Source organism: Neopelma chrysocephalum, unplaced genomic scaffold (assembly GCF_003984885.1).
Source record: "Neopelma chrysocephalum unplaced genomic scaffold, ASM398488v2 Primary Assembly neopelma1_26, whole genome shotgun sequence".
NCBI lineage: Eukaryota > Metazoa > Chordata > Aves > Passeriformes > Pipridae > Neopelma > Neopelma chrysocephalum.
In genome coordinates this window covers 11,582,694-11,592,387 of record NW_020897695.1, presented here as the reverse complement: position 1 = coordinate 11,592,387, position 9,694 = coordinate 11,582,694, and the positions used below count along the sequence as shown (strand labels likewise).

The window sequence follows — 9,694 nt, the reverse complement described above, 5'->3', positions numbered from 1 at the left end:
CCGCCACAATATTGCACTCTCTTTACACATTACTCCGATACTGCTACCATCACTAGCTGGTTCTGTGTTGGCTGCATCATGCTGTGGAAGTTTTTTGAAGAGCCCAACTTGGGCTCTGTATTATACTGAAAATTACCTTCTAAGGTAATTTCTGAAATTTACCTTCTAAGCCAAACTGAAATAATGATCGAGTCCTGGATCAGACGGCCACAGTAGTTAAAATATTTTAAATTGATCCTTCCAGTTCTGCAGGGTACTGGCACTATGGGATGTAGTTTAACATGTGGTAATTCCTTCATATAGCCCATATGATGGGAAGGGATCAGAATTACAGCTAAACTTTCAATAACCAACAAAAATATAATATTTAGATTTTAGAAGAGAGAGACAAAATCTCCTGTTCTTTCCAATGTTGCCCATAATTTTGTTATCAAAAGCATCTGCCAGCTGAAATAGTGGCATGCTAATATACAGTCTGCTAATATAATACTAACAAAAAGACTTCACCTTCTTACAATATACTCAAAACATTATCCTATAGGAGCTATTTGAGGACAAGCAGTAGTAAGACATTGAAAAAAATAAGAAAGTTTAAAAAAAATTCCAGAGATATTTAAGGCAGATGAAAAGGCTTAACCGTTCTGATTACTCAGAAAAAGAAGCCACAGCACGATCCATGCAAAGAATTTAGGCCAGTGAATAACAACCAAGGACAAGTGCCAGGAAAATCAGGAGCAGCAACATGAGTGAGGCCCTGTCATCTGCCCTACACCTTCTCAGTCCACTCCAGCAGATTTCATCTTTCCCTTCTCCTATACTAGGTACTATTCTCATCACATGATAGGGCATATAATGTGTTAGTTTGTCTATGTCCTTTTATTTTCTACTGAATATCTGGACACTAGCAATGCTGAGAAACTAAAATTTACAGTAGCACAACTCTGTATGGTAAAGAGTGACAAGACAACAGAATATAAACAATGTAAATATGTGTCCTTCCTGCCCCTGTAACAGTTCCACTTCTTTAGAAGGGTAAAGGTAAGCTTCACTGGAGGTAAAAAGAAAAAAAGTAAGAAGACTGGTCTTCTCAAAATCCATGTTGATCTGAAGTTGTACTTAATATTTGTTTTTCTACATGTTTCTCATTTTGGCCATGAGTTCTTCTAGGCTTTCTTCAGACTCTGCTACCGTTTCCTTCGTTATCAAATTCTCTTCCTATTAGGAACAGGAAGAAAAAGTTGGCAAAAAATAGCAAACAACAATCCCCACACAAATTAGCTTTATTGCCTTTACACCACACCATTTTCCTAGAACCAGGCACTTGATTGCAAGATTAGGCCTAAGTGATTATACACTTAAATTGTAAACTATTTCCCTTTGGAGTTAGAATGTTCTGGCCACAAGACATACAGATTCTATGCTTCCCAGGTATACTAATTGCTCTTTGATTACATACAGTTTTAAAAGATAAATATGGTAAAAACTAATTAGTCACCAAAAAGCAACTGAGAAATTCACATTTGTTTTCCTTCCACCAGCCCCGAAAAGCATTTATTCTTATCACCTCAAAACTACATTCACACCAGCTTCCATACTTAAAGAAATATATTTCATAGAAACACAAAAGTGCAGTAATCAGATGTACTGAGGTCCAGTTTCACTGGAACTGTTCAAGATGGAATTTTATTTTAGTTTTAAAGGGTACCAAACTAACTGGTATTATAAAGTTAATCTACAACATGTATTTCAAAAATTCATAAAGAACAAATATATTACCTTTTCTGGGATGGTATATGCTACAGTAATTCCCTCAGGAAGGTCAGGTACTGGGCCAGACGCAGCCTTCAGCTCGTCTGCTGAAGTTTCTGATACTAATTCGATGCCTTTGCATTAAAAGCAAACAAGAACTCCATTAAAAGTCAGAAGAAAAAGTTCTTTAATAACCAAGCTATTACAGTAAGTAAGAGGTAAGCTGCAGCTTCTTTTCCAAAACAGAGAAAAATTAAAAGCAGAAAGACCTTTGATTTCAACCACTTCCTTCCACTATCAATACAAAATATCTTCCCTTTACAATACATAAAACAGTTCTATATATGTAACTTATGGACAAGAATGGCACCTCTTCCTTGTCCGTACCATTTAAATCTTACTATGGGGACACCTCTGCCAATGGTAAGATGAGATTATTTTTTAGATCATATAATAAACAGAATGTATGCCCCTGCTCTTGAAATAGTTATATAAAATACATTTACCATTCCTTAAGACAATTCCTTCTAATTTAAAGACCTCAAAGGAATATAAAATTCCATGGGATGCCTCAGCACAGTGGTTATGGAAATGACAAATGCTCTTCAGTATATTTAAAAGGAATACACAATTAATAGATCTTCTCACATCTCTCTCATCTTCAGACCATCTTTTAAGAAAGCCTTTTACTCAAGCAGCAGTTACATTTTGATCTTAAAACCTGCACACTGCATTAAAAACACATCATCAGGTTGTGGTAAAATTATTGTCAAAACCTGTGAAAAGCCAGCAGTAATTGCGCAGTATAAGTTACAAAAAATAGGAACTGTAAGAATTCTATGTACTCTACAGTACGTTCACCCAAATTGAATCTTGGTACTGGGAACATCATTTAGTCTCTAGTTGATGACTTACCCCAGTCATTGTCTTCGTGTACTATTTCATCTTCCTTTTCAATTACTTCTTGTTTTGGTCGTGCAGCTTCTTTTTTCTGGGAAAACCACAAAAAGATAAAAACTGTAATAAGCAAAATGTAATAGTCAAATTTCCAACAACAGCAAAGAAGATCAAATCTAATATTCACGTTTCTTTCAATATTTCAGATAAGCAGTCACAGTTTAGAACTTTGTTAGCCATAAAAAAGGCAGAATACCTGCTGCTTAAAAAAAACTAAACCCATTAACACTCAGAAACATAGGACTGCCAAAAAGGTCGAGCAATTACGTACAAGAAAATATTACTTAACTGAACACAAGCCCTTCTTCCTACCCTTTGCTTTAAGGTAGCTGTACATACTGTATATTTAGAAACATGTGCAACCATCTGAGGAGAAGGCTGATGAAAACTGAAGTAGCAATTAACGTTTTATTTTACTACAGATTTGTATCTTGCATTGTTCTTCAGATTTAAAGAAAGGGAAAAAAAGAAAACCCAAACCATTTTTACCTTGTAATTTTCTTGCTGTTTTCTGCAATTGTGGTCACTACATTGGGGGTTTGGCTTCATAGACATAGTTGGGAAGAAATCCTGCATTGCATTGTAACCAAGATAATAACTCACAGTACCGAAATTTAACAGGTATCTAGAAACACAGAGAAAGAAGGAGCTTATATACAGCAATTTATATTATATTTATGCAAACCTAAAACTTCAGTTTCTCAAGGAATAATTTTCCCTCACAGAACTTTCAGAATACGCTCACACTACTGCAGTTGTAAAAGAGTTACTGTAATTGTCTTAAATAAGCTGTAGTCACCTAACAACAGCATAATTGGATCAATATAGAATCCAATTCTCTTGTGGTGTAAGTGTGTGAGAACACATAAGCTACACTCAGAAGTATGTTTAGAGTAGCATGTAAGCAGTTTCCTCCTGTGCCTTAAACCATTGCTTGAAACACTGAGGTTCCCTGTATTACAATGTGGAAGTTTTAAACACGTGATCAGAACCAGTTTAATAATCTTTATTTTAGGGTCCAATTTGCAATCAAAATAAAGATTCAAATTAAGCTGCAATGTTTGCATTCTTCATTCAAGAAAAACATCTCTCTGGACAATTGAAAATGGAGCTTTGTTGTTTATAGGCACACTTGCAAACAGTACTTTTATTCCTTGTAACGAGAAATTTTTGGGTAATGGACAAAACCAAGCTAAGGCTAAAAACAGGCTAAATACAATCTTATTCTCAAAGATGCTTGTAAAACACTGCTGTCATTTTGAAAATGAGTACAAAGTTCTTCAAATATTTTCCTTGCTGATACATGCAATTCTTTTAGCAGTTGGAGTCATGTGACAGTACTTTTTGAAAATACTAAAATATGTCATATTGCTTTATAACAGATTTTTACAAACACTGTAAGGGAAATAATTTATTCTTTGTCCATGTACAAAATTTCAAAGACAAGTCAGCACTGTAGCATTTTTTGTGTATAACTTAATGATGTCAAATCAGAGCATGTTTAAATGCAGAAGTAAGAAAAAAATGTGCATGCGTGTATGCAGTAAAAGAAATTCTTTGGAAAACCCTGAGACTGTTTCTTACCCTACTGCTATTTAAAATAGCAGTTCCAAAGTAAATACAGCAATGTTTCAAGCAGTGTATGCTTCAGCACTGTCCAATCATGCCAATACCATTAGGAAACAGGCCACAGACATTTAAAAAGAACCAGACCTGTCATTATGAAAAGTTCTTTTGGTTTTTTCTTCTCTTATTGGGCTGTAAATCGAATAGCAACAACTCAGTCACTTACTTCAGAACATTTTGTACCAGCATTCCTGCCACAACACCCATAGTTGTAGGAAGACTGGCTGCACAAACTCCTTCTCGTTTCAATGTCTTCTCATCAATATTTGCAGCAACTACAAGTGGAGGAGCACACTGAAGGGAAATAATGAAACTGAGTTTAAAAGAAGTTTTAAAGAAATCCCACAGATCACACAAAATCTTAAGCTACTGAATCAGCTGTGCCAGGATCACTCTCACTAGCCAGCTAATTTCCATATTCCCAGTCCTGCTTTAAAAGGCAAATGAGCAATTCGGCAGAACGCTGCATACCGCGAAACAAGCGGATTCACCAGGTATGATCAGCTGTATGTGTCCCGACACTGCATTTTCACTGACTCCAGATTCCATCCAGATTTGACCGAGTTCATTGCAGGCCTTATAATAAACACAGAAACACACACATCAGCACTGCAAAAGTTTAATGAAAAGAAACCCAAACAATGTGGTAAATTGAAAGTGATTAAACACATCCATCTCCCTGCTTTAAGACAAAAAGGCTATGATCAGAAAAAGGGACATGAAGAGATAGAAATTATTTATCAAAGGACAAATCAAAAGGCAAATTAAAGTTGACCTCAGAAAGCTAGCCCGTTGTGCTTTCCTGAGAACCTGAGATTTTTTAACAAATACAGACATTAGTGATCCAGTTACAGCACACTACAGAATCTAATCGTACAATCTACTTTTACAGGCTTGGATAGAGTGTATCTGTGTACCCTCCCTGCCTGCAATTTATGGATCCAGTCAGCTGGAGGATAACAGAAAACATACATTTGGCATGTACCCTACGTTGGCTGCTACTATAAAGAAAAACAATTTGATTAGGTACACAGCATTAAGTCATTTTTAGTATACAGAAAGTCATATGTAGTATACAATTAGCTATAGACAGTCTTTAAAAAGTCTGTAAGATTTAACATACCAGCCTTTAAAAATACCTTTACATAAACAAGATAATCTGGAAAGATAGAGAGAGTTTATGGCACTTAACTCTTTTACTAACCATTAGCTGCTAGTTACTTAAAAGTCTACAGTTACATTTGGGTTTTATAAGAACTGGGTAAAAGCTCAGATTCAGTTTCCTTAAACCAAGGAAACATTTCTTAGGAGATTCTTTTTAAATTCCTGTCTTTTCTACAGTCCCCACAGTTCCTAACATTGGTTATAGGAGAAAATAGACTTCCACAAGCTCACGCCTTCGATGGCCTTACCGTGTTAATCGCCATGCGAGCTTCAAAGTTGTCTACACAGCTTAGAACAAGGTCGACAGGTTTCCCTTCCTCCAGTGCACCATTACTGAAATAAGCATCAGAAGTCTGCATGAAATTGCTGGCAGAACAAAATACCAACATGGCAAGCAACATGCCCGCTTTTACAGTACAGAAGCCCACAGGAAGTGAATTTCTAACAAAACTTGTGCAAATGCAGAATAGTGTACAACCAGCATCTCTGATCTACAGAAGAAACAGCAGCTGAAGCTGGGATTTAATATATGGGCATTTTAGACTCAAAGAAGTTTTATGCAGAAAACACTCACAGTACAAAGTATTGGAGAATTGTACCTTGGTACAACAGAACTGCAAATGGGAAAAGTTATTTCAGATCTCCTCTTGAAATCCACTAATAACTATTTTCTTTCTTCGTTCTATAAAGCATAACTGAAACCACTTCAGAGCAGTCAAAATATGATCTGATCTGTTTTCTATAATGAGAAAAGCCTTTAAATCCTACAGCTTTGGCTGGAAATATAAAGATGCACCAATATAAAACATAACTGTGTACCAGCAGAAATAAATGCCAACTCTAGAGAAAACATCTAGGCAGGAATGTCTTCATATACAAATATTTCCCAGTGGTTTAAGTTATTGAATTGAAAAAAATCCCTCAACAATAAAAACATGAGGCTGTATAGAACCACACATCAGCAGAAGTTGGCGACATGCTTTTCTTGAGAGATTTTACCTTATTCTGTCCATGAAGTGTTCAAAGTTGTCCAGTGTTGTGATGTTGTAGTTATGTACTTCAAACTGAACATCAGGATTAATATCCCTTATGGAGGAAATAATATGAGTCAATAGTCACGAATGCAATGATAATTTGCATTCTACTCCCTAACTTCGCAAGTGTTACTATAGTCTTAAATTTCCAGCCTGAACTCAAGAATACACCCATATTTCTCCAAAATTCACAGATTAGATGAGAAAAAAACCCACAATATATTGAATTGGCATTGTTTATACCGAACTTCTGAGCAAAACTAGCTTTACTTAAAAAGTAGACTCACATTAAGGTTTTGGCCAATATGTCTTTAAAGTATCAATCATTCCCACAAATATTTTATACTCAAATTCCCCAATTAGATCATGCTCCTTTGCAAGTAATTAAGAGCGAAACATTGGTTTTCTGGAGCAGCATCCTAGGCAAATACATTTTAATACCCACTTCTCTAAGCTATACCTCAAAGTATGCTCTGCTGCTTGCACTTTACTTAATCCAGCTTGATGAGGTTGGAAGAAGAGTCTGTTCATGTTTGCCAGTTCCACTTTGTCATAGTCAAACAGAAGCAGCTACAATAAAGATTGTATTAACATGTGTGAATCTCCAAAACCACAGCAACTAGAGTCCTATGGCAAGGCATTTTAAACAACAAAACTAATTCTAAAAAAAAAACAAACAAAAAACCACCCCAAGCTAACAGCCCCCTAGCCCTGCAGTGCCATTCAATTCACATATAAAAGGTGCCAATTTTGTAAGTGCATGAAAGACTGAATTCTAACTGCCATTCAGGAGGAACCAATTTGTTAAGTCATGAAAACTACTCTTAATAATAAGCAATCTGTTCATTTGATCTAAACAAAGATTATTCAGCAGACCAATTTACATGAGCACTATCACCTCTGTTATCACATTCCTACTTGTTATTATGGCATTAACTAAAAATGTGTCATTTATTTCACTTGTCTTGGGATGCAGTTCTTCAAAAACAATTCTCTTAAAATACCTACATAGTACATGAACATGTTGTTTATTATAAATTCTGCATCAACTGATGTTCTTTGCTATGCCTAAGATGCTGGTCTTCTGGAAATGCTCCTTCAGAGGAATAAACTTTGCAATAAAAAATTGCACCACTTCTATATTTAAAATCTTTTCAGAGTTTTAAGAGTAAATGGTCAGGCTTTGCCTGGAAATACAAACATTTGAGCCATTCCCCAAATTCCTCCTTTAGAGAAAATCCTATACACACTACACACACATCAAATTATTTTTAACTGCTGCTAAATTTTTAGCTCTAAGTCTGCCACGTGACAAACTAACATTTGTGATAAAAATATCTGTTTGACATCCACCACATTTCAAATTCATGAATATAAACTTGTTATTATAAGACTTAATCTTCTATGCAACCTATCCCCTCCTTTTTCTTTGTTTTGTTCTCCTTTTGCAGTAATCCAGTATGAAGGTTAGATAGATGGGCTCATATAGGAGTACAGAGATGACCAGAATCCAAACAAGGATCATCCACATGATACAGGATTTAGCCCGAAGTAAATCAATTTTACTAGTGTAAGAAACTAGACTTTTCATGTGCAATGTTTACACAAGTGCTTTCTTCACAACAGCTTTTTTATTTGGTTAAAATCAACTGAATGAAATCAAATCAAACTCTTCATAAAGAGGACTGGTCCAGCTACTGTAAAGGAGTAGAAGAAATAAAAACTCTCATTACCTTACCAATGCCACACCTTGTCAACATTTCAGCAGTCACACTGCCAACTCCACCTACACCTACTACTGCAACTGTAAAGGTACGGATTTTCTGTAGAAAGAAATAAAATACAGACAAGGATATCAAAAGTGGTCCTCCCAGGGAAAAATGCAAGTAACGTTTCATTACAGATAGAATCCTACCTCATAGTCTTTGACAATTCCCATTCTTTTTAATGCCATCAAGCGACTATGAATAAAAAAAAGCAATGTTACACAGAAAATGCTCTCTATGTTTCTAATAGCAATTTTGCTTTTCAGGTATTTAAAATCCCTTTTGCTTTAAAAATAACCCCTCCAAGCACCAAACTCAAGCCTGCTGCTTTCACTGCAGTTGTGATTGCCAGCTAGGTACAGCCTGAATGAGAGAGCAGATGCTTTCCTGTTAGCAACAGAGTACTAACCCTGCAGAAACTCATGTTCTTATTCAGCTGGTATGAGTAATGTCAGTAAAATCAGGAGGACACATAGCTATTTTTGTAAAATAATCTCAGATTTACAGAATGAAAGATGACACTTTTTTTGGTAATGAACCATATGGCAGCTAACTAGTGAAGACTTGCACTGTGTTCTGATCAATTTGATTATATTAACTCCAACATAACATTAAAAAAAATAAAAAATTGACACTCGGGTTTTGAGGATAAATGAAAGGATTTTAAAGTAACATTTTATCCTGTTATTGCATTTTTACATTGAAAGTCTCAATGAAAGTACAGATATCGACTTGTATTAAGGGAAAAAAAAAGGCATCAGATTTCCAGAAGAGAAGGGGTCCCTGATGCTCAGTAATTCTATAAATCAAACTCTAAAGTAGGTAAGTTAGGAGAAATAAGACCTCATGTTATACCAACACCTGTCCATTTATTAGCAACCTAGCTGAAAAACTCACAAGGTTTCCTCTCTCTCGTACTGTAAAACAAGATAATACAAGGTAGCTCTGACATACACCCCTGTCAGCCCAGGCAGGTGGGAAATCCGAGAGCATCCTTCCCCTGCTCCCCCCAGAGCACCTGCCTTCAGCATTGCGCTGACACCCTCCTCGGCACACCCAGGCCCAGCCCTTAGATCCGCACCCGCCCGAGCCCCCTCCACATGCCTCTTCCCCTTCCCCCAGACCCGAAGTTCCAACCTACGGCCCTCCCTCTTGCCCATCCTCTTTAACCTGACGGAATCCTCCGCTTCCCGGACGGCCCCTGGCCCCGACCGCACCTGTAGGGGTTGGAGTCCGTCACCTCCGGGCTCATGGTGTCGATGCGGGCCCGCGCCGGCCGCCGCCCGGCCCGCTCCCGGGCCAGCTCCTCCTCCAGCTCCCGCACTCGCCGCTCCAGCTGCTCCAGGCGACCGGGATCCGCCATGGCAGCGACACGTCTGCCCGGCCGCTGGAGCTTCC

The 9,694-nt window shown here is 37.2% G+C and overlaps 1 protein-coding gene across 2 annotated transcripts; it reads right to left on the bottom strand.

Moving 5' to 3' along the window:
- Nucleotides 1–868: 868 nt before the first annotated feature.
- Nucleotides 869–9,675, bottom strand: UBA5 (ubiquitin like modifier activating enzyme 5). Of its 2 annotated transcripts, XM_027675545.1 has the most exons (12): nt 9,514–9,675; nt 8,446–8,491; nt 8,264–8,353; nt 6,991–7,100; nt 6,496–6,582; nt 5,745–5,829; nt 4,804–4,908; nt 4,499–4,626; nt 3,196–3,331; nt 2,665–2,740; nt 1,777–1,883; nt 869–1,215 (listed from the first exon to the last, which is right to left on the bottom strand). In XM_027675545.1, exons 1-12 carry the CDS (start codon nt 9,657–9,659, stop codon nt 1,132–1,134), a joined length of 1,200 nt encoding a protein of 399 aa, XP_027531346.1. In that variant the 5' UTR covers nt 9,660–9,675; the 3' UTR covers nt 869–1,131. The 2 variants fall into 2 exon arrangements, with proteins under 2 accessions (XP_027531346.1, XP_027531347.1); XM_027675546.1 differs by lacking the exons at nt 8,446–8,491; nt 9,514–9,675 and having other exon boundaries at nt 8,269–8,335.
- Between the last annotated feature and the right edge of the window lie 19 nt (nt 9,676–9,694).

Bases quoted from the DNA above. Each gene is read 5' to 3' on its own strand.
- UBA5 (XM_027675545.1), bottom strand. From the start codon at position 9,659: ATGGCGGATCCCGGTCGCCTGGAGCAGCTGGAGCGGCGAGTGCGGGAG. The intron at 7,101-8,263 runs GTAATGAGAGTT...TCTTTATTGTAG, and splicing joins CAAGGTGTGGCATTGGTAAG to CTGCTTCTGTTTGACTATGA. The intron at 3,332-4,498 runs GTAAGTGACTGA...CTGTGTTTCTAG, and splicing joins CTGGTACAAAATGTTCTGAA to ATACCTGTTAAATTTCGGTA.